The following is a 25,518-nucleotide window of genomic DNA, read 5'->3' on the forward strand; positions in this document are numbered from 1 at the left end:
CGGAAATGTACAGAAGTACCAAGCGCTGTCAGGATGTGACGTCATCCGTAGACAATGATTGTACAGTGTGAAGGGGGCGTGGCCTGCTGGGGGGCGTGGCCTGCTCTTATTAGTTTAGTTTAGTTTTAGTTTATTGTTTTGCACAGTTTTTTAAAAATATACAGGAAATATCAGGTATGATAAACACTATAGGTGCAGGAAGAGGCAAAAAACCCAATGGGCTTATTTGAAGCCTCCACCGAAGATATTAAAATTTCATGTCAAGATTAACATACAAAAAACAGAAAGTAAAACTACACAAAAGTGATGGCAAACTCATAATGCAATATATAAATAATAAAGAATAAAGACAAAAAATAAATGTGTGTGAGTGTGCATGGGATATTGTTTTTACAACTTATATTATATTGACTCCTGAGCAAATAAGATGGTACATGTCACTATGAGTGAAACACAAAAAAAAACAAAAAGAACATGGATACATGAACAACAATACATTGGGAAAACAGTTACAAAACAGCAGTCAAGTGGTCCTTCAAACGTCTTTTGTAATATTTCAGAGAGGACGAGTTCTTCGCCAAGTGGGAAAAATCATTCCACAACTTAGTGCCCCTAAATCTCACCGAAAATTGACCTCTGCAAGTGAGAAATTTAGGAGGATGATGATCTGAGGATTGTCGAGTTGAATAAGAATGAATCTCTGAATTTAATTTAAAGTCAGTCTTGAACTGTCCAGGAATATTACCTTCACTTGAATTTAGCTTATAAATAAAAACGCATATCTTAAAAATATTGATATCATAAATAGTAAGAATCTGGAGTTTGTGAAATAAAGGAGTAGATGAAGCGTGTGACTCTGATCGAGTTGCAATCCTAACAAAACGTTTCTGTAGGACCAGAATTTTGTGAAGATTTGTTGGAAAAGTATTTGCCCAAACTATATTACAATATGAGAGATAAGGATAAATTAAACTATAATAAAGTGTAAGGAGACAACTCGTCGTGACAAGATGATTAACACGCCTTATAATGCCAATGGATTTATTGATTTTTTTGGTGACCCAATCAATTTGTTCTCTCCAACTCAAACTCTCATCAACAATAATACCCAGGAATCTTGTAGTTGACACCTGAGGCATACTAACACACTCAAATGGCCACACTCATCTGATGTTGATTTCTGCTCCATATAGAAATAGAAATAGAAATAGAAATAGAAATAGAAAGCCTTTATTATCATTATACTGGTACAATGAGATTAGGCAGCAGCTCTGTAAAAGTTCACACATGCAAAAACTATGTAAACAAGTCAAGACTGTAAACAGCAGAATGGGAAACAGGAAAACTAAATATATATATACACTATAAAAAATGAGTGAATTAGAGGATAATAATGTACATGAATAAGTGGAAGAATATTGCACTTGACTGGATGGAAGAATATTGCACATAGATGATTAAGGAATATTGCACAGTATGAGGTAGTTTACTGGTTAAGAAAGTTCACAGCTTTGGGGAAGAAGCTGTCCCTGAGTCTGTTTGTTCGGGTTCGTATGGATCTGAAGCGCCTACCAGAGGGCAACGGGTCGAAGAAATGGAAACCGGGGTGGGTGTTGTCCTTTAAAATGTTCCTGAGTGCACACCTGTAGGGAGCAAATTGTCAACACTTATTTTATTACATTAATCTATTTTGTGTTGTGTGTATTGAGTCTTTAAATCTACACTTTTTTTTTCAATTTTAGTTAACAATCAATAGACAAGGCAAGGCAAGGCAAGTTTATTTGTATAGCACAATTCAACACAATGTAATTCAAAGTGCTTTACATCAACATTAAAAGTGGCAAGACACAATTAAACAGTAAATAACAAATACAATGAAATAAAATGATAAGAAAAGAGGCAAAATAATAAAAAGCACAAGTTATTCAAAAGCAAGGACAGTAGAGTACAGCAGGTTAATTTAATTTAGGAGTATGCTTCAGTAAACAGTAATGTTTTTAGGCCTGATTTAAAGGAGCTGACAGTTGGAGCAGACCTCAGGTCTACAGGAAGTTTGTTCCACCGGTGAGGAGCAGAATAACTGAACGCTGCCTCATCTTGCTTGGTTCTGGTTCTTGGGAACCACAACAAACCAGATCCAGATGAACCTCAGGGGTCTGGGAGCTTCATAGGAACTAACAGATCCAGCATGTATTTTGGTCCAAGAGCATTCAGGTCTTTGTAGACCAGCAGTAAGATTTTAAACTCTATCTTTTGACTTACTGGAAGCCAGTGTAGCGATTTCATTACCAGTGTAATATGGTTAAGTTTCCTGGTGTTTGTAATAATCATAGAAATAGTTGCACTCAGAGCAGCATGGCAGCTCGGTGGTTAACGCAACAAGTTACCTCACAGTTGGCTAGAATCCTGGTTTGAATCCTGGCTTGAATCCTGGCTGGGGTCTCAATGTGTGGAGTTTGCATGAAGTCCCTGCACTTGCAAGGATTTTCTCCAGGTACTCTGATTATTTCCCCAATCCAAAAAAAAAGTACATTAAGGTAATTGGTAATTATAACTTACTTATAGGAGTGAGTGTGATGATGTGTGATTGTCTGTGTGTTGCCCTGTGATGTTCTGCTGACATTGACTTGGATAGGCTCCAGGAAGAAATGGGTATAGATTATGGATGGATGATAATTTCACTAAGTAATTTATTCATTGGCTTTTTAATGTCAACTTTCAGCCCCTTTTTTAGTTTTAGGGTACTGATGGTAGAGCCTTTGGCTACTTTATGCCACAAATATTGAAGGGGTTAGACATAAACACCTGATGCTAATGAGCCATAAGAAAGGAAGGTGATCAATACAAGTCGAAAATGGAAACACACTTTTTTTTGTCATTTTAATATAGTTGTGGGGCAGCACGGTGGCTTGGTGGTTAGCACTGTTGCCTCACAGCGAGAAGGTTCCCGGTTCGACTCCCCTGGCCCGGGCCCGGCCTTGCTTGCCTGGGTTTTCTCCGGGTTTTCCGGGTTCTTCCCATACTCCAAAAAATGCATAATAGGTTAATTGGTGATTAAAAATTGCCCGTGAGTGTGAGTATGTCTGGTTGTCTGTTTATATTTGGTCCTGTGATAGACTGGCGACCTGTCCAGGATGAACCCCTGCCTCTCGCCTGAAATTAGCTGGGATAGGCTCCAGCAGAGTCTAGAAAATGGCCGGATGGATATAAAATCAAATGTAATAATGATCGCAGTCTGTTTAAAACTAAAAGCATGCAATCTTGGGATAATTAGGGCAGGTCTCATTCACATAACCAATCCAATCAATGTTCCCTCTAATTTTTCATGTATCTGGGCACACACACAAGCTCCCTGAGCAAACTGAGGACGACTGTGAGCAACATCACATATGCACGCTTTATTTTTAAGTATCTCATTACACTTAAAACAAGACTCGTCACTGGAAAAAACAACAATTTTCACCTGTTTCAAGTAAATTTTCACTTGAAATAAGTAGAAAAATCTGCCATTGGGACAAGATTTATCTTCTCATTACAAGCAAAAAAGTCTTGTTCCACTGGCAGATTTTTCTACTTATTTTAAGTGAAAATCTACTTGAAACAGGTGAAAATTTCGACTTTTTTCTCGAAATTTTGAGAAAAAAAATCGAAATGTCGAGAAAAAAAGTTTTGAGAAAAAAGTCAAAATTTAGAGAAAAAAAGTCAAAATGTCCAGAGAAAAGTTGAGATTTTGAGGAAAAAAAAGTCAAAAATTGTATTAAAAAAGTTGAAATGTTGACAAAATTTTGTTTTAATTGAGCATTTTCACTTGTTTCAAGTCAATTTTCACTTGAAATAAGTAGAAAAATCTGCTAGTGGAACAAGATTTTTGCTTGTAATGAGAAGATAAATCTTGTCCCACTGGGAGATTTTTCTACTTATTTCAAGTGAAAATTTACTTGAAACAGGTGAAAATTGTCAAATAAGTTATTTTTCTGGTGTTATTTTTCTGGTGATGAGTCTAAATGTTGAAATAGCAGTAAAACCACATTCATTGATGAAATTACATAAGGGATGGAAAGGAGGCATGACAGTTTTACAGGGGGATGATTTGGACCGTTTTTATTTCAGGGGGGGATGATTTGGACCGTTTTTATTTCAGGGGGGATGATTTAAACTGTTTTTATTTCAGGAGGGATGATTTAAACCGTTTTTATTTCAGGGGGGAGGATTTGGACCGTTTTTATTTCAGGGGGGATGACTTAAACCGTTTTTATTTCAGGGGGGGATGATTTGGACCGTTTTTATTTCAGGGGGGGGTGCCATCTCCCCTCATCCCCCCTCAACTCCAGTACTGCTGGTAGACACAGCAATGGTATGGATAGCTTTTAGCAGAGGCTTCAGACTTTCTCGTGTCCGGGATCCCCACAGCTCCTTGTATTCCCCAAATCCTTGAATACTTCTCCTCCTCTCGACTCGCGGGACCTCCGTAAACTGATGTATGGTTCCGCGTTACACCAACGCAGGGCCTACGCCGTAGGGTACGCGGCGATGCGCATGTACGTTGCGCGTTGCCGCGTACCCTACGGCGTAGGCTTTGCGTCGATTTAGCGCGGAACCATAAATCAGGCTTTGCAAGTGAACGTCTCACGAGGGGCAGTCGCGTTGCGACGCCACTGTAGCCAAATCGCAAGGAGAGAACAGAGAACTGAGCTCATGAGAAGTCCCAGTACGCCAGAGGCTAATATTGAGAAGTGGGGGTACTGTGCGCGTACCGGCCCACTTAAAGCACTGCGCTGGATAGACTTTCTTGTGCGCTGAGAATATGCGGGCAGTGCGCGATTGCGCACGCGCGCAGCTTAGAGGGAACATTGAATCCAATATTCTAATAAACTTATTTTTGAATGCAGGATGGCACCAGAATCCTGAAAGTGAGAGTCCTTGCTGGAATTGGGCTGGCCAAAAAAGATATTCTTGGAGCCAGGTAAGTTGAACAATCACATTTTTTTACATGAATAATTGTTTTAATAACTGTTTTAACCTGTCAATTACATGCTTTATTAAATTATTTTAATATAATCATACATCATTTTTTGTTTACATTTTAGCTGTTGTAGATAAATCCAAAATATAAAGTATTTTCCAAAGAGTCAGCTGAAACAATTAAAATTTGTAATTTTCCTGATTTCAAGGTGATGCTATATTATCTAATTTTAGAAGTTCTCCTTATGATTTATTTATCATCTTTCACTTGTCAGGGTTTTCTTTCTTGGTAAAGCTGTATAATGATAGCCTGGCCCGATTTGGTTCCTCTGTGATACAAAGAAGTAGTCTGGTTCCTCTGGATTTAACTTTGATTTCCAGAAGGCAGTACCAACAAACACGAGAAACTGCCTCTTGACATCTCCAGATAGGCAAAAAATCAATCAGAGAAAAACAAAGCATGCGATGTAGGCAGAGTAACACTTCGTAAACTGTCGATGAAAGACATCCAAAATGAAATGCAGTGAAGTAGGAACTCCTTTGAATGATTATAGGTTTCGCAGTAAAAAACATGTTGGTCCCAGGTGTTATTAGCAATTCTGTCACCACGTTGGTGGTTTTCAAAAGAAGCTCCTGAATGTTCCTGTTTGAGTCGTCACACAAAGCCCACCCCTATCCTGAGTCAACTGGTTCCACTTTGTCCTATAGTGGTAATTGGCAATACAACAGTCAGTTAACAGCAGACAGGCATCTATCTTATTTGGTATTTTTACTGTCTCCAAACTTTCATTTCCAGCTATTTTAATACCATTTAACTGTTTTATTTTGTTTGTTTTTTCACTTACCTTTAGTTGACTTTAAATGTTAAACTTCCCTGTAGCTTCTGGTTACATATGTGTGTTGTAGTTAATATGTTATATATGACAAAACACTACCACTGTTAATGCTTGATAGTGTGTAATATAATGGGATTATGGATCACCATTATACAATTGCAGTGATGTCAGTAAAGTGAGCTGCTGTTGATGTTTTCAGTTTTGAGGCCTGATATGATCACTGAGGCTTATTTTCTTCAGATATAAAGAAGGGCAGGGCAGAAGAACATCACAAACTGATATTGAATAAATAGTGAAAAGCTGATCTTAAGTTTTTAAACTGTTTAAATTGGATGTCAGTAAACCTGAATCTCAGAATCTGAACCCTTTTCCGTTTCAGTGATCCATATACGAGACTGTCCCTGTATGATCCCAACAACGGAGAAATCACGAGTCTGCAGACGAAGACAATTAAAAAAGTGAGTTTGTGCCCAGCTGTGGTTGATGTCAGGTTTATTTTAGTTGTGAGCCTCATGGATTTTTAATGTTGTTTTCCTCTCATGTTACCTTAAGACTCTGGACCCAAAATGGAATGAAGAATTCTTTTTCAGAGTAAGTTAGACTTTCATTTTGCATACATTTATTCTTTGTGCTTACGTGGAAGTGTTGGAAGATCAGTATTCACATTTCATTTCATTAAAATGGACCCATTCAGGGTGTATTTTATTTATTTTAATAGTCAAAATGCTAAAAGTTGATCTAGTCAGTTTTACTAAGCAAGGATCAGATATATAGTCCTTGTGCTGTTAGACAGAGCTGCTTTTTATTTTAAAGCATGTTTTTTGTTTCAGGTTGATCCCGGGACACATCGCCTGTTGTTGGAGGTGTTTGATGAGAACCGACTGGTAAGATACTGACTTTTCTTTCATCCTTCCAATGATATATATTTTTTAATGAGAAAGAAGTATTTTTTGTACTTGCTGCATTGGATAGATTTATTTTTGTTCTCTATTTATAATGGCTGGGGCTTTTTTGTTTTGTTTTCAAACCTCTTTTGAAGCTCATCCAGGCATGCACTGAAAGTAGAAGTGTGTACAAGTGCGCTGTGAATTTCTGCAGCTCATAGCCAGCTCCAATTGAGCATAACATCTCCAAATGAGATTTTCCTGTTACTGCATCAATACATTGGATTTAAATTCCTGTCTGAGTACAAGCCAGTTAGATCTGGTCCTCTTTTGGGGCATTTGTATTTGTAGAAAAACGTGCCTAGCATTCTCTAAAACATCTGTAATGGAAACAAACAGCAACATGTTGCAATTAATGGAAAAATGTAGCCATGCACATTTGCCTGAGCAGATGCCGAGATCTACCTGTGATATGAGTTGAGCCCGTGGGTAAAAATACTAACTAGACTTTGGCCTCTGTCTCTTTATTTACCAGTTGAAAAACAAACACACTTCCTGCTCAACAGCCATTTACTGTAAGTGTAGCTTTCTGTGACGTGTCATCAGACTTACATTTATCGGCCACTCACCACTTTATTAGTTATATAGTTGTACCTAATAAAGTGACCAGCGAGTGTTTATTTATTTTGTCCGACAGAGACAGTGTTATGATTTTTCTGTAAAAGATACATGTTTAAACAAGGGATCCAGGATGAGAACAGCCATTTTTTATTTTTCATTTGCAGGAAGGTTGCATAATTGGCCTCCTATCAATGTAAATAATAGAAACAAAGACACATTATACTGTACATCTTCTTCAGCACATTTGCATCAACTAGTTAAGACATGAATGTTAAAAGTAATCAAAGTCTCTTTGACGTCAATTCCCTGCTTGATGTCCTGACCTCTTTGAAATAGCTTCAATGTGTAGCCTTTTTTTTTTTTTTTTTAATCATCATTGTGCAAAAATAATCAACAACGCTTGAACAACTGTTATATCTTTACATTTCTTGTTTTGTTCAGGCTGTAGTAATGGTAAAATAGCTTTAGTATCCAACAGTAAAAGTGTCTCACTGATGCAGCTCTTTTTGTAAACTTTTGAGATCATGTTTAATACTGTTTCTTGACAGCTGCTGAAGTTATGGTATTGTGTTTTGGGCTTAAACGATCTGTGCAAGCTCCTAGTTCACAGATCTACTGGCTCTTTAGACTGGTTTTTAAACATATGGTGGGTGGCAATGTTCCCTCTAAGCTGCGCGCGTGCGCAATCGCGCACTGCCCGCATATTCTCAGCGCACAAGAAAGTCTATCCAGCGCAGTGCTTTAAGTGGGCCGGTACGCGCACAGTACCCCCACTTCTCAATATTAGCCTCTGGCGTACTGGGACTTCTCATGAGCTCAGTTCTCTGTTCTCTCCTTGCGATTTGGCTACAGTGGCGTCGCAACGCGACTGCCCCTCGTGAGACGTTCACTTGCAAAGCCTGATTTATGGTTCCGCGCTAAATCGACGCAAAGCCTACGCCGTAGGGTACGCGGCAACGCGCAACGTACATGCGCATCGCCGCGTACCCTACGGCGTAGGCCCTGCGTTGGTGTAACGCGGAACCATACATCAGTTTACGGAGGTCCCGCGAGTCGAGAGGAGGAGAAGTATTCAAGGATTTGGGGAATACAAGGAGCTGTGGGGATCCCGGACACGAGAAAGTCTGAAGCCTCTGCTAAAAGCTATCCATACCATTGCTGTGTCTACCAGCAGTACTGGAGTTGAGGGGGGATGAGGGGAGATGGCACCCCCCCCTGAAATAAAAACGGTCCAAATCATCCCCCCCTGAAATAAAAACGGTTTAAGTCATCCCCCCTGAAATAAAAACGGTCCAAATCCTCCCCCCTGAAATAAAAAAGGTTTAAATCATCCCTCCTGAAATAAAAACAGTTTAAATCATCCCCCCTGAAATAAAAACGGTCCAAATCATCCCCCCCTGAAATAAAAACGGTCCAAATCATCCCCCTGTAAAACTGTCATGCCTCCTTTCCATCCCTTATGTAATTTCATCAATGAATGTGGTTTTACTGCTATTTCAACATTTAGACTCATCACCAGAAAAATAACACCAGAAAAATAACTTATTTGACAATTTTCACCTGTTTCAAGTAAATTTTCACTTGAAATAAGTAGAAAAATCTCCCAGTGGGACAAGATTTATCTTCTCATTACAAGCAAAAATCTTGTTCCACTAGCAGATTTTTCTACTTATTTCAAGTGAAAATTGACTTGAAACAAGTGAAAATGCTCAATTAAAACAAAATTTTGTCAACATTTCAACTTTTTTAATACAATTTTTGACTTTTTTTTCCTCAAAATCTCAACTTTTCTCTGGACATTTTGACTTTTTTTCTCTAAATTTTGACTTTTTTCTCAAAACTTTTTTTCTCGACATTTCGATTTTTTTTCTCAAAATTTCGAGAAAAAAGTCGAAATTTTCACCTGTTTCAAGTAGATTTTCACTTAAAATAAGTAGAAAAATCTGCCAGTGGAACAAGACTTTTTTGCTTGTAATGAGAAGATAAATCTTGTCCCAATGGCAGATTTTTCTACTTATTTCAAGTGAAAATTTACTTGAAACAGGTGAAAATTGTTGTTTTTTCCAGTGACGAGTCTTGTTTTAAGTGTAATGAGATACTTAAAAATAAAGCGTGCATATGTGATGTTGCTCACAGTCGTCCTCAGTTTGCTCAGGGAGCTTGTGTGTGTGCCCAGATACATGAAAAATTAGAGGGAACATTGGTGGGTGGAAGTATTAGAATTTTGCTGTAGAATGATACATCTTAATTGATAAATTATTTTTTAGTGTGTAGGACACACCCTGCAGAAGGGCATATTTAAACTGATATGCAGTAGTAGTAGTAGTACTGAGTAGCTTGAAACAAATTTACAACAGGCAAATATTTTGATGAAAAACACAATTTATATTGAGCTTGTTTTGAATACCACGTTGGCTAACAAGGGAATGTGTTATATTTCTGTACATGCGGGCATCCTCTAGTCAGTGCAAGGTTAACTTTGGTTTGTCTGCCTGTCAAAGGATGCCGGGGGCCCTTATTTTGCCATAACATGTGTGATATTGTTTAAAATACCGTATTACTCACAGCTGTAAATAAGGGCAAATCTGGCTGCCTTTAGGATATCTTAACTCCTGTGTAGATGGAGATTAGCAGTTGTGCAACACATCTGCGGGTGAAAATACTAACCGAATGAAAGTGTTGGGAAGTAATAGACTATGAGCTGCTGTGCTGGCCCACTTTTTGCTGGTTTGATGATCAGCAGGTCCTGAGATGCACAAACTGTCCGATGCTTGGTGATAACGGTCTCTAAATGTATATGATGTAAACACAGTCAAGCAGTTGGCCCACATCCTCGTTCCCCCTTCTACAGGCCTGTATTGAGTCTGACACACACTGGCTAATTCATGCAATTTTTTATTTTTTTTTTAATTAAAAGATAAAGTGTGTACAGTATATTTAAGCGTGCTATATAGGAGATCTCTAGTGAGTGAGCTGTTCAGATTTTCTCTGAGTTAAATTGTAAAAATAACAGAGGTGTCAAGTAACGAAGTACAAATACTTCGTTACCTTACTTAAGTAGAAATTTTGGTTGTCTATACTTCACTGTAGTAATTATTTTTCAGACGACTTTTTACTTTTATTCCTTACATTTTCACGCAATTATCTGTACTTTTTACTCCTTACATTTTAAAAACAGCCTCGTTGTGGTTGTGGCACAGATGTTCTTGTCCAGTTTTGTTCTTACATCCGTTCCCTCAGATTCCTGCAACTAAACTTGGATGTATATTCCAATAAAGGTTAGGATAAATGATAACATGCCTCTGAAGTTTGACTTTTTGCACCATTACAATACTTATACGCAACTAGTCATCATATCTTCTGCTCTCTGAAACACATGTTAATGCTCAATAGTACACATATGGTTCTTTAATATATTTGCATTATACTAAGATGCATTCATTTTCAATGGCTTTTGTCCTTAATGGCTTTTTTCCCCCTTACATTACTTTTACTTTTATACTTGAGTAAAAAACTTGAGTTGATACTTCAACTTCTACAGGAGTATTTTTAAACTCTAGTATCTATACTTCTACCTGAGCAATGAATGTGAATACTTTTGACACCTCTGAAAAATAAGAGCACAATTATACACATCTCACTGTTTTTGTCTCCACCCAAGTTCAGTTTCTGGTAACACAAAGCTGTATCACCGATTTCAAAGGTGGCACGCCCTGCAGAAGAGGAGTGGAGTGGAATTGAAATACTAACTCCATTCCAAAACCAGCTGTCATGAACAGGCATGGCTGAAAAGAGGTCAAGATGTGTTTCCTTTTAACAATTTTATCCAGGATAACCTGAGGATGTGTGGTGATTAAAACCAGAACTCACTCATATCAATAAAAACAATTCATGATCTATATGTAGAATGGAGGCAAAAACAGATTTGGCAGCAAGTATAGCCAAGTTTTATGTAGTTTTGTTCATGGATTTATTAGATTTTTAGCTGGTAGTTTAAACTCTAGTCTTTGGGCTGGTTGTTTTCAGCAACCAGTCTTACTGGTATCGTCTGCTCAGTCATTTACCAAGTACCAGCAAGTTGGCTTTCTAGAATGACAAGTCAGCACAAATCCATTCATTACCATCTCTTTTTGAAAATTGTGCCATACAATATTAGACATGATGTAAGAGGTTCAGCTCTGAATAAATAATACTGTAGTACGAAAACAAAATCACGTGATATGGCTCTCTTACTCCCTTTGAGCTGTAATGCTACTAATCTTTGTTATTCTCTTGTCATGCTTTTAGTTTTTTTGTCCTTTTTTACACTCGTTGGACAGGAAATTACGCAGGCATTCATATACAATCAATCATTACGACATGAAATAAGAGACCATGCAAAAATAATCACAGCTTTTTTTCCCCATTTGTTTTCTACTTTTATTGTAGTGTTTTATTTGTGTTATTATTGATGTTGTTTTATTTTTTGTGAAGCACCTTGTGACATTCTGTTGTCAGTGAAAGGAGCTATATAAATAAAATGTACTTACTTACTTTATTTGTAAGTTGACACAGTGTTTCCAGTGTGTGACACTACGTCACAGATTTAAAGTCATGTGATAAAATAAACTACGGTGACTCAGGTTTTCCTTATCATGCTGCTTTGGAGATATTGTGAGTGCTGTGATTGCATGTTATTGCTGATCTGAGAGGCTGACACACATATATATATATAGAGAGAGAGAGACTTGTCTTATTAGCAGCAGGTTATTATAATTAAATAGGTTATTATAATTACTACAACAATATATTTTAATGTTTATTATTATTCAAAGTTTGACCTTTGAAGTAGTGACATTTTCACTCCAAGAAGTATGAAGATGTGGGTATACTGGTCTAGAATGTGCACTGTATGTTTTCCCAAACACAGTTTACATAAGTCAAGAGGGTATATACTCATAAAAAGTTCATAAAACTCAACTGACTGGTCCTTTGCAGTTACATGGTTGTTGTGGCCTAACACACACACGCACACACACTCACACAGTGCTAGCAGCTTAAAATGATAAGTTTACGACTTCTCCAGACGCCCTTTGTTCAATCTGATTTAACAACACTGTGGTCCTCCTGTTTGTGAGTTGTTTAACCACCCAGTTAAGAGCTGCTATACAGGACTGTCTCAGAAAATTAGAATATTGTGATAAAGTTCTTTATTTTCTGTAATGCAATTTAAAAAAAAAAAAAAAAAATGTCATACATTCTGGATTCATTACAAATCAACTGAAATATTGCAAGCCTTTTATTATTTTAATATTGCTGATTATGGTTTACAGTTTAAGATTAAGATTCCCAGAATATTCTAAATTTTTGAGATAGGATATATGAGTTTTCTTAAGCTGTAAGCCATGATCAGCAATATTAAAATAATAAAAGGCTTTCAATATTTCAGTTGATTTGTAATGAATCCAAAATGTATGACATTTTTGTTTTTGTAATTGCATTACAGAAAATCACAATATTCTAATTTTCTGAGACAGTCCTGTATAGGAGATATCTAGTGAGTGAGCTGTTCAGATTTTCTCTGACAAAAAGACAACAGTGAATAACTAATTGAAATGAGAAATATATGCATAAATCTAGCATAAGATCAGATTGTTTTTGTTTGGGGATTGAGATGTGTACATAGAAGAAGTCGTCTGCATGCCATCAGCAGTATGCAGAAGTTGCTATGGTTACCCCCACTTCAGTATATTACCGCCACGAACTGACACAACTGAAGTGTTGAACAGCTTTTTGGCCACAGACTGCATGAACAGATTTTAATCTTATGAAATGGTTCTGAAAGAAGTACATTTTTATCTCTTTGTCGAAGATATCTGAACGAAAAGAACTGTTACATTAAACAAAATAATGAATCCTTTAAGAGGATCACCTTTGTCCTTGGTCGTACTTGTACAGTAACAACACATTAGTTCATACAGGTATGTTTTGGCTGTTAGTTGCCAGTATCCTGATCATTGAAAAAAATTGAGATCTGACAAAATGACAAATTATTATGAGAGCTTTAGGCTTTTAATGTATTTACACACAAACCCAGTCAGACATAAACACCCCATTAAACATCACAGGATTAGTATAATGACAGCTCTCATATAAGATATTAGTAGTTGTAGCTGATATTTTCCAACACAGCTGAAATTCGAAACATTTCGGCCAATTTTTGATGCAAGTGCAAATGCTTTTTTCACCCAACTGTAGAAAACATCAAGCCTCTACTGCAGGGGAATTTACATATTATGAATTCTTGTTTTGACAGCTCTGTGGCAGATGGAGACATAACAATAAAGCCTTTGTAAGTGTTCACATTCTCTGGTTTAAACAGAGACAGTCTTATCTTGCTGGTAAATATTCCTTTTTCATATCAGGCCGGTTTTTTGAACAAAACGGGGAACCTTATTGGATTTTTGTTGATATTAAATAAGTTGATATTCAACTCTTGTTGGAGCAGACTGGTTTGTTTTGGTGTTAGGAGAGTTTGTTAGAGAGTACATAAAAAAAAAAGAAAAGTTGATAGATTGATCCGAGCAACTGGTTCGCCTGCCGCCCTACAGCTACATCTGCCGATTTATATTCTTGTTTTGTTTTTTTCTCTTTGTTTCCAGCTTCTGCTCAAACCACACCTTCCTAAATTCTGAGTGTTTTCCAGGCAGCTTCAGTGTGTTGTTATTATAACATACCTTGTGACTTTGTGCATGTAAATGTGCAATGTGAGTCACTGATCATATAATATGGCCGAGGCATCACTTATATTTAACAGTATTAACCAGATGAGTGATTCATATCCATTTCTAAGGTTTCCTAGCATGCGGTCATTTTAGTTTAAATAAATAAAACCTGCAGCGGCACTCTCTAGTGAGTCATATCTATAAACTGGCTCTGCCTCTTAATATTAAACATTACACGGAAACTGATTTGGAAGCAGAGTAATGCCCTAAAATAGGTCAGCTGGACTCACAATAGGCTGCCATTAATAAATTGGACTGTCAGCAGCCACGAGAAGCAACCAGACCAGCACTGACTGTTACATGAGGCGTCATATAACCGGTGTCATGTCACTGTGGTCACAGTTCTTCCTTTTTCTTCCAGTTCTAGTCAAACAGTGTGTGTGCAGCAGCTTTGCTGATCCCTGCAGGAGGCATTTGGCTAAGTTGGCATTCTGTTGCAGTGCTTCAGTACGTAATAACATTCATGATTTTTGCAGTCTGGAATCACTGTAGGAATCGGTCATATTTTCTCAGCGTGTGGTGTTTACTGTGTGCTAGGTATTTTAGTAACCCAGTCCTCCATTTGATACAGAATTATGTTGAAAGTCATTCTCTTTTATTTCCTGTAATTTAATAGCAGTGGGTAAAAATATTTGTGGGGGCACAGAGCAGCAGAAACATTAGAAGACTGGCAGCCACAGGAAGCAGGGTCCTGAGTGAGCGGCTTGAAGCAGATGCAGTTTACCAGAGCACATGCAGCGAGGAAGATTGCCGTGGCTTTTTTGGTGGGAAAACAAAGGGGTACAAGGATTTAAGGGCCTGAAGATGGGAGGTATTTGACATTGAACTGTCTGGAATCTCGGAGGCAAATAGCACTAACTGAGGAATACAAAACGGGTCAGCAGAAGGAGGTTCAGCTTTGACGCTTAGTCATTTTTTTTCTGTGAGGGGCTAACTTCTGGGATTGCTCTAGTTTTAAAGGTTTCATATTTGGGTCATGTCTCCAAACAGAACCACTGGCTCCCTCTGACTAAAAGCTGAGATGAGCCTTGAGAGGAATGTAGGTTGTCACCAGAGCTATTTTGGCAATGTACAGCCACTAATGATTGTGATCACAGAGCGGGCTGCGGAGCAGTTGCTTTGCTCTCTCTTTTTTCTACCAGCAAGTTTGATCATGCAGCTCACACCGGCGCTGCAGGGATTAGAGAGTTAAACAAATGGCATGTCGGCTCCGCTTGCATTTTGCGTCAAGGAGAAGCAACACGGACCCCCTTTCAGAAACTCTCAGTAGCCGCGGTGAGGACAGTGGAGTCTGTGTGTCAGCTCAGAGCCACGCAGAGAGTCAGACGCACAGTTCTGTCCATTTGAAGGTGACTCCTCTGTCACCAGGATTTGCCAACAGTCAGTACTCTTCACTATTCATACCCAGGGTTAACACTGGAGGGTGTAATAAGAAGAGAATTCTGCAAATCTCGCTGCAGCCCTGTGGCCAGCTGAGTGGAGAGCCGGATGGCAATATAGAGGATGGAGACCCAGGGGTTAGTGAAGTTGGAGCAGGTACTGGCTCTGACGGGGGCTCATGCAACAGCAGCATGGCCAGCGACGCTGGGTACTGTAGCAGCAACAGCATATTTGAGCCAGAGGCTCCAGAAAAGCACAGGACCAACCAGGAGAGGAGTCTATTCTGCAAGTCCAAAGTTCCGCTGCGACGGTGTTCCTCCTTGGTTATATTTCCAAAGAGCCCCTGCAGCACTCCACCTGCTTCCCCTGTAAGTGCAGTGGCTCTGCCTCCTCTCCCAGTAACAAGGGGGTCTAATCAGTCATGTCTTCCGACGACTGCCAGTGAATTCTCACAAGACGATGAGGGAGTGACTTGCAAAGGGTCCACCAGCACTGCCGTGAGTGGCCATCGTCAGCCAAAAGGAAGCCATTCAGTCGAGTTTAGGGACACGAAACACATGGTGCACTTTAATATTCCTTTACAGGATGAACCCAAATGCAATGTGGAGGACAGAAGTACAGTGACTGAACTGCCATCAGCTCCAGACAGGTCTAATCGACACTCAAGCAGTGTGCTGCTGCATTTTGCCCACCTGAGACCAACATCATCAGCAAAGGGAGCGAGGCCCATGGCTGCGGTCAATGTGGATTATCCTGAGGCTCAATACCCAGCAAAGCACCATGACTGTGAACTCGATGCTCGGAAAAAACTCTATCGCAGTATATCTGCGTGTTTGTTTTCCTCGGCTAAACCATCAGAGAAAAACAATAATCTCTGCGTATCAGGAAAAAGCCAAGATGGGCCTGTGGAAAACCATTTCCATCATGCCTTTCAAAGGAGCTTTTCCCTTGAGGTGCCTTACCCCAATACTGGAATTTCATGTCATGTTTCAAATCCAAAGCTCAGCAGCCCTTGTTCTCCTCACGTACACATCCATTTGTCCCCTTGCTGCCCTGCAAAGTTGCCCAGCTCTGTCACTGATGTTAACACATGCCACAAAGAGAAAAATGCTCCAAAAAGCCATGGTCAAAACATGAAGGTGAGTGTTGAGTTTAACTGATGCTTCCTGACAATTGTAACAAGCTGGAATGCCTGAAAGCCTATGTATTGAGAGTCTAACAGCTCTGCAAATGATATTCTGTCAAGATACCCGCCTCATAATGGAGTTATGACAGAGCGCTGTGAATCTGCTTGCAATGTTGTTGAACTGGTTCTAGAAGAATCCACACCGCCTAAACTGAACTACTCAGGACAACACGTTTAAATTCCACTTTCAGCTATAGTTGAATGAAGATGTAAGTGCAGTTTAACGTAATTTTAAGGCTGTTAATATTTTCTTGAAATAATAGAGCTCCCCTAAGCTAGTGAGGTATTGAAAGGTCTTTTTGCCAAGGGTGAGCCTTTCTGTTTGTTCCAAGACAGAGCGACTTCCAGTAACCGAGAAGCTCTCTAAAGCAAAGTCATGCAGCTAACAAGCGCAATGTGGACAAACTTTCAGAGGTGTTCAGTTACATTACAGTTAATCCTTCTGCATATTAGCTACCAGGAAACGTGTGAATTAGAGACGCAGGTTTCCTTCAGTGTTGTGGGGCTCATTGTGGGTCTCTTTACTGGCATTTGAACTCAACAACTTAGTTGAGTTCTCCATTTTTATTATTCTGTTAGCACTATGAATGATCGCCCTAAGTATTTACCAGGGCTAATTATAGCAGTGGGAAAAGCAGTGCCCCTTGCTGACATAAATAAAGTGCTTCTGAAATATTCCCCCTGACTCCAGATAGTCTGCTGGTCTGAAGCACTGCCCAGTCCTCCGGATTCATATTTAACAGTGTGATACTAGAGCAGCACACAGTCATGCTAGCTATCTGTGTGTGTGTGTGTGTGTGTGTGTGTGTGTGTGTGTGTGTGTGTGTGTGTGTGTGTGTGTGTGTGTGTGTGTGTGTGTGTGTGTGTGTGTGTGTGTGTGTGTGTGTGTGTGTGTGTGTGTGAGAGCTGTTCCCAGTAAACCGGTGGCGTGCTACTTCCCCTGTGGACTCTCCTACCAAGCAATGTTTGTAAAATATTAGGTGTCAGTCTCCCCATGTATTTAGCAGGTTGTTAAAAAAGAAAGGGCTCCTTGAGTAATTAAATGGTGCCTTTTTCTTTGTTTTATCATATTTTAAGATACCTAATAAATACCAAAATATTACTAGCTCTTAAGATTGTTTTTTTGTCACATTATACAACTTCTTTGAGATTCAATGTACAATTTTTTTGTGTCTTTTTTTGAACTTATTTACCTGCTTTAATTGTACTTTCTCTGCAAAACAAAATGTAGATTTTACATCTAACAGCAGGGTTTTTCATTCAAAGGCTGAGTTTGTGCCCTGGAATGAAAGGAAAAGTACATCAAAGGTGAAATAAACTAAAGGTCATGAATGTAATTTAAAAAATAATTATTGACTAAATATGTTGAAATGAGCTTTGTTGTTAGAAACAACCTCACTTTTAAAACACCATTAAAAAGAAAAATATCATGTTTAGTATTAAACATGATAGTAATGATAAATATGTTTGTCTTAAAAGGATATTAAACAGCATTTCAAAGATCCCTCTGTTGTCAATTTGTGAAGGACATACAGAATAATCAAGATACTGTTTCTCAGCTAGTCTTCAATGCCATTCAATCTAAAAAATTAAAAAATAAATATTAAACCTAACCAAAATTGAAATAAAATAGCATGTATAATATAACAAACACTCCAGGACAGATGACTTATGTGTAGTCAGTGACGGCCGCGTGATACAGTAGCAGTGTCAAGTAGTTAACATGACAGGAACAACAGGAACAATGGGGATCAAGATGTATAATACAGTAGCCTGTGCAAAGCTAGTGCAATAACTTGGATGCTTTGTCTGATATAAATGGCAAGAAGTGGAGTGAGTAGAAGATAACTACAGTATAAAGTTTATGTATACACATAATACTTATGAGTGAATATTGACAATCCAAAATTTTATTGATATAAGTTTGGTATTGGATTAATCATGTTAATTTTTATTACAGTTTTTATGTTCACTTTCATATTTCATCAAATTTTGATGGGTTTTGATTCTTTTAAAATACTGTTACAAATACAAGCTCCTTAGCCTTATAGTTGAATATGTAAAGCAGCTGCATGTGTTTTTAAAAGACCTTTATATACTACTGTTACCTGCAGCTCCTTCATAACTGCACACAGCTCCTCGCCAGTTAAGGAACAACCAGGCATGACTGTAATTTGAACAAATCATAGTGAGAACTTAACGTTGTATTTGATCTTTAGACAACTTAACCTTTATACATTAATTTGCAACATTGAATAGGAAGGCGTGGTGTAGAAATAAGTGTGCATAGCCACTAATTTTTATCTTAATTGGGACTAATAGTTGCCTGAGAGGTCACACTCTTATTGTAAAAACGGCTCAGCATAATTTCTCACCAGTTGACTAATGGCGAGTGCAATGTCAAATTTAGATGGTTTAAAGATTGTTTTTTCAGCCAGCAGAGATGAAAACTGGCAGTTTTCCTTTCAGAGTCAGAATAAATATGTTTTGTTTATACATCAGATTTTCCATGAACAGTGCAAATGATCAATGAAAGCTTTAAGAGACAATGGGGCTGTTTCTTGTGGCAGAGCACACGCTTTCACGTGTGTGAAACAGGTGCCTGTCAAACGTTTCACAGGTTTTGATTCAACTTTACCATGACAGTGAGGGTCCATGATTAGACCCCGTAAGATCCAGTTCAGTACAGATCATCACCACACAGTTAGTTTGCCTACTCCAATAACATTGAACTGAGGAGTTTATTTTTCACAGGCTGCTGCCCACCTGTTAAAAGCAGTTTGTCGTTGCACAGCTAAGATGGATATCACTTAGCTTGCTCCACAGACGCGCAACACGTGTCCGTAGCTGTTTGTACAACCCCATACAGTCTCACATCAGCATTTCTTGGTAAACTGAGTTGCATTTGGTATCACTTGAGACTTTGCGAAAGCTCTGAAAAAACATGTATCTGTGGTTATCTTTTTATCTGGAGGTTCTACTTTCTCCTTTGTTAAGCTTCACCTTACCTCACTAGAGAAGCTTCTAGAAAAAGAGATGATTTCATCGCTGTATCTGTCTGCTACATATATAGATGTGACCTACTCAGTCTTTCAAATTAGCAGGGGGAGCCATCAGCATCAGCCTTTAATTGTTGATGCATTGCTGTTTGCGGTAAACTGAGTTGACAGAAGGAATCACTTATCCAATCAGTCAGTGACTGTGGAGTTGAGCCTCTGAGCATTTAAGCAGACTGTTAAACGGTATGGAGGAAAGCATATGTTGAATAGTAATGTTGCTAATGATTCTAAGTGCCACGAAATTAGTAGTCAACTTGTTCACGGTGAGCTTTAGTTTAATTCTGTTTTAGTGGAAGAAGTTCTGGCAGGATATCCAATCAGGCCTGACAACTAATCTAAATGATGTTGTCTGTTAAGATGTTGTATGTGTTTGCATATATAAGACAACCCAACTAGGCATGGGACGATATGAAAATTTCATATCACGATATTAGTGGACAAAAATATCACGATTACGATATTATCACGATATTAGCGCGTCGCTTATAAAATTCTTAAAATGCAAGGAAAAACACTAACCGTGGATCCACTGGTTCCTTCAGAACATTTATTCTCAAATCATTCTCAACACAGTGACACTTGAGGTAGAGAACAAATAGTGTACTGTAAATGTTATGCATTACAAAGTGTAAACTATAGTACCGGTACCGGTACTTATTTGAACTTTATTTTTTTGTAAGAAAATACTTCCCTGAGAGTCGAAAGAAATAAGTGACAAATAGAAATAAAGTGACAAAGTAGAGCCAGGTCTGGGCCGGATATGCAACCGGGCGAGTGAATTGACACTTTCTTGCAAAAAAAAAATAAAAAAATAAAAAAAATAAAAATTTGGCGATAATTACAGTACCCCACGATAACGTTATCGCGGCCGTTTTTTATCGCGATATACGATAATATCGTATATCGCCCCATGCCTAAACCCAACATAATGTCTTAATGAAGGACTGAACCACCACGTCCCACCGGAGCAGCTTCAGTGTGTTTTGGTGTTTCTTCAACAGATCTGTGACCATCAGCTGGAGGGATTGAACCCCACTCTTTTAAGATATATATCCTTGTTTGATGCATTGATGATGATGTTTAGTGAGGATCTTTTGACTGTGAAGTACATTGCCTGTGTTTCACATTATTTTTCATAGCCACCAAGCCTGTCAGTGGCAGCATACTTACTTTAGATGTGGCCATCCTGAGCAAGGCTGTACTTATATAGACTTAAAATTCCCTCAAAGTGTTGCTACTGTAGTTCCCATCCATTTATTTACGTTTAAACAAGACGGCAAACATCCTGTGAACACTTATGATTGAGGGATTGTGCTTCAGGGAGATTTGAACACAATAATGTGAGCGTATGTAGCTGGAAGAGAGCCTTCATGTGAAATAATGGCATGACGTTATGAGGATTTCAGAAACTCCTGTTTCCTCTGTTTTCACAAGAATTATACTAAATATAGTGTTTTAAATACAGCGACAACCACTGTGTATACTATAAACTCTATTATTTAGTAAATCTCAGATCACTGGTTGATACAATTTTTATATCCAGTTTTGAAAATAGTTCTGCTGTTGACAAGAGGATATAAATAAATACGTGTTATCAATGACACTCAGTGTTGACACATCCTTCAGTCATAAGTATTGGGAGGACATTGTTGTAAAACTGCCACTTCTGACTGGAAATGGAAAGTGTCAAAAAAGGCTGAAGATGATAGAAAAGGAAAAGCTGAGCTTTTGAGAATGCAGATACGAATGTTGTATCTCTGAGACTTTAGTGAGTGTGTGGTGCTAAAAGACACAAATGTAAGTACCTAAAAACATCTCTATGCAGCAATGTCGCGTTTAAAGTGATTTGTTGAACGTGGTCAGAGCTGACATACATGACTTTCTTTGACTATATGGGCCTCTTTTGGCTTCATCGTTAAGGGTGCAAGGACAGACGGAAGAAAGCCCCCATCTAAATATATACACATAAACACTTGTACTGCTGTTAGAAAGTTTGACCTGTTGTGGGTGTTAATTTGGTCCCACCGTGCAGCGTGTTCACCTTCGACCATCTGCTTTCGAGACTGCGTAAAGGGCAGTGAATGTGTCCTGCGTTCAAAGGCAGAACGGTGTATCTGGCAAATCCCACATTATTTTGATCCCAGTCAGTGTAGCAATAACACTGAGCAGCCATTCATTGGGGGCTCATAAACACATTTCTTTTTGTGCTGCATGCTAAATATATACAGAAATAGACCAAGTCAAATTATTATCATTGTTTTAAGAGGGGAAGTGTTTGTGCTGAAGACAAGAGACACTTTCTGCGATCATTAACGATGAGAGTTAAGATTAAACGGGGCAAAGGGATTTCCCAAAAATAACTAAAGGACTTATTTTAAGATGAGGAGATGCACCAGTTTAATCTGAGCAGACAGGAAATGCTTCTGTCTCAATGTAATGGGGGTAATGTAGAGGACAGTCCTGTCCTCTGTGTGTTCTTGTCATAACTCTGACACCTGTGTGACTTCCTGTCTCTTACAGACGCGTGATGACTTTCTCGGACAAGTGGATATTCCCTTAAATCAGATACCGGTGAGTCCTTGATCCCTACTTTATGTCCTGATTTTTCTTTCTTTCTTTTTTCAGTTTGGAAAGATTTTTTACCAGTTAGAGACTTATTTTAAGAGGGTCCTGGTTAAGACAGGCAAAAGCTCAGTCAGCAGCAGTGCACTTGAAATCTAAGCCCAATATAAGTACCGTCATATACACGTGCATATTAAAAACGAGCTTCCAAAACATTAGAATCATAATTATAAGCTAAAGAAACATAAATAGCACAAATATTTACTGGTAAATAACGGCATTAATATTCAGTCATCACATTTAGAGCCAGATGTAGCTTGCCTACAGATCAATTAAAACAAGCTATAAGTTATATAGAAACCCAGTCCTTTAAGTTCAAGGAGCAACATGTATAATTTGTTTTTACTGTACGCACTCTCAACCTCAGTCTCACCCATAAGTCCATGTAAACATAAACATGCGCACCCTTATTCTGGTTTCTGTTCCACATCGCTGTTCACAGTTTTGCAAACACAGTCCGTCATGTTTATTTTCAGTCTATACTTTTGTTTAATTATAAATACAACACGCACAAATTAGCCTTCATTGCACACTGTCACCATCATTTCATGTAAAGTCCCAAAAAAAAATGTGTTCATGTGGAGCTAAGTAGTGGATTCAGTCATGTCTTTGTTAAACTATGCACAGCTTAATTAAAACTTTCCTTTCCTCTTTTTTTTCTTTTCTTTTGTTTTCTTTTCCCCCTCAGACAGAAAATCCTAACACAGAAAGGCCATACACATTCAAGGATTTTCTGCTCCACCCACGAAGGTTGGCATTTCATGATCTTATAATTTCTTTCCCTGTTTCACATTCCATTTTTTTCATATATTGATGAAAAAAAACTATTTGTTTTTCATGCACCATGTATTCTTTCTCATCTGCAGAGGAAAGGACACGTGGAAACAGTTTATCCTTTTGCTTTTCAATATTGCTAACAGTGTTTCTTCCATTTTTTACTCCCTCAAAGCCACAAGTCCAGAGTCAAAGGCCATCTGCGTCTCAAAATGACATACCTGCCAAAAAACTCAGAGGAAGAAACAACAGATCAGCCTGAGAACATGGATGTAAGTTAACTCTCAATGTCACACATCCCCTTGCGTTAGTTTTCACAACGTAAAGATCCTGCATCAGGTTGTAACAGATCAGGTTCGAACTAAGCTTACACAGTGCTAGCTGAGGGGCTCGGCTTTTATTTAAAATGATTCATAGGTTTTACCCCTCAGCTCTATTTCTTGTGTTCGATCCCTTCATTTTCCTAGAAAAAAATAGATTACGTTCTTTTGACCTGCATTCCAATAAGCTCACTTCTGCGTATTGTGAGGGCAGTTTGTGAGTCCAGGAACAGCGTGGATTTAAGAGTAAGGTTGGAGTGACCTCGAATGCTACTGACTAAAATATCGTTGTTAGCCTTTGCAAACATCTACTTTATTAGATGAATATAACTGAAACTGTGACGAGTTGCTCCTCATCCTGATTTAAAATGTCTTCCACTGTGAAATCGGTAGCATCGGTAGCACAGATATCATGACTTGGTACTGCATGTGAACCCCATTTTTCTGCATTTTTTTTTATCATAAAATGAGACCCGATCTTCGTCTGAGTCACAGTAACATAAAACACAATGTGCTGATCTGAAATCTGATAATACACAATTATAATTCCTCATGTCTTTATTGACTATTGAATACGTTAATAGTTCAAACTCCTTTGGCACCAGACACTTCCAGCAAGTGATTTCAGACGCTCTGGATACGTCCTGTTTTATTTTGAAATCCCATGCGTTTAAGTTTTGTCTTGACTTCCCTTGTTCCTATCTGCCCTGATCGTTTGCACCTGCGTCTCCTCAAAACCCTCCATGTGTCATGTCAGGCTTTTTTTTTTTTGTCACGCTTAGGCTCTTGTCTTTTGCAATCCTGCTCAGCAGCGCTTTGGTTTTGTTTGTTTAATAAACCTCGTTTTAATTTTGAAAAAAAAAAAATCGCTGGATCGCACCTGCACAACTGTCAGGAGGTTGTTTAGTCCGTTCCTCTTGTCAGAACTGCTTCAGCTCAGATACATTTGTTAATGTCTCTTAATTCCAAAGCTCTGACTTGGTCAGTCCAAAAGGCAGATTTTTCTTCATCTTCACTGAAATGCACAGTCGTTGTCCTGCAGCAAAGTGAGCCCAATTCATGGTACTGCCTTGATCATTTCTCACCAAATTATAATGTTTTGATGTTGGTAATCTGTGACCTTTTTGTGCCAGTGCTGAGAATTCTCCCCAAATAATTCAATTTTTTGTTATAATTCAACAAAACATTTTTCAAGCTGTGTTGCAGATTGCCAAGGGGATCTTTCACAAACTACAAGTATACAGCGGTCAATTTTGGAGAGCAGCAGCTTCCTCTTAGACGTTCTGCTTTGGGCATCCTGCCTGTTCAGTGATTTATGTATGAAGCACTCATGAACAGAGATGTTTGCCAGTTTCCCGTGGGTTCCTCTTTAACTCACTGAGATTTCTCCGTTGTAATTTATGAAATACCTTGCCTGGCACTCACTTCTAGCTGCTGTCGGGGCAACATGCCCTGCCTTTTAAAATGTTGGCGTTTGTGTTTTTTCTGCAGCCTGATTGGGAACTCCTGGAGACTCAGGACATGTCCGGTCCCAGACAAAGCCAGGTGCTGCCTCCTCTCCCCTCCGGCTGGGAGGAGCGGCAGGACAACCTGGGAAGGATCTACTATGTAAATCATGAAACTAGAACTACGCAGTGGCACCGACCCACAATACAGTAGGAGAGCTCCCATCCCTCCAAAAGTCGCATTGATTCATATTTAGTACATTCCTCGTGAATGACGGTGTATGTGTGTGCTGCTCTGCTAACCAGGGACAGTGATGTTGAAATTCAAGGAAGGCAGAGCAATAGTACAAGTCCGGAGCACGCCTTCATTACGCGCAGACAGATCTCAGACCACGACGAGAGCACCACGCAAGAGTCACCTGAGGTAACAGTGTTGCTCTTTTCTGTTCAGAACTATTTTCTCCTTTTCATTCTGTTATGGAGAGTCATGGCTGGTTTTTATCATGCTAAAAGTTAATTTCCTCTCAGAAAACCTGAAAGAACATTTTTCATTTCAAATGTCGAAGTCTTAACTGTACTGTACTGCCTTTCCTGCTCAGGCCCAAACATGGTAATTCACTCAGCGGGTCAGATATTTGCCTTAGGACTTAGTAGGTACCAAATAC

General features: G+C 38.7%; 1 protein-coding gene across 2 annotated transcripts in view; it reads left to right on the forward strand.

Moving 5' to 3' along the window:
• The window catches only part of nedd4a (NEDD4 E3 ubiquitin protein ligase a), a 37,100-nt gene that overhangs the window by 721 nt on the left and 10,861 nt on the right, over positions 1-25,518 (forward strand). Inside the window, exons 2-10 of one of the 2 annotated variants that reach the window (XM_061743803.1) lie at positions 4,890-4,963; positions 6,178-6,256; positions 6,351-6,389; positions 6,629-6,682; positions 22,213-22,263; positions 23,003-23,064; positions 23,264-23,360; positions 24,900-25,063; positions 25,160-25,277. In XM_061743803.1, coding sequence (XP_061599787.1) covers positions 4,890-4,963; positions 6,178-6,256; positions 6,351-6,389; positions 6,629-6,682; positions 22,213-22,263; positions 23,003-23,064; positions 23,264-23,360; positions 24,900-25,063; positions 25,160-25,277 — 738 coding nt within the window. Of the gene's footprint in view, positions 1-4,889; positions 4,964-6,177; positions 6,257-6,350; positions 6,390-6,628; positions 6,683-14,822; positions 16,587-22,212; positions 22,264-23,002; positions 23,065-23,263; positions 23,361-24,899; positions 25,064-25,159; positions 25,278-25,518 lie in introns of those variants that run through there. The other variant, XM_061743796.1, reaches the window with a different exon arrangement.

Source organism: Cololabis saira, chromosome 2 (assembly GCF_033807715.1).
Source record: "Cololabis saira isolate AMF1-May2022 chromosome 2, fColSai1.1, whole genome shotgun sequence".
Classification (NCBI taxonomy): domain Eukaryota; kingdom Metazoa; phylum Chordata; class Actinopteri; order Beloniformes; family Belonidae; genus Cololabis; species Cololabis saira.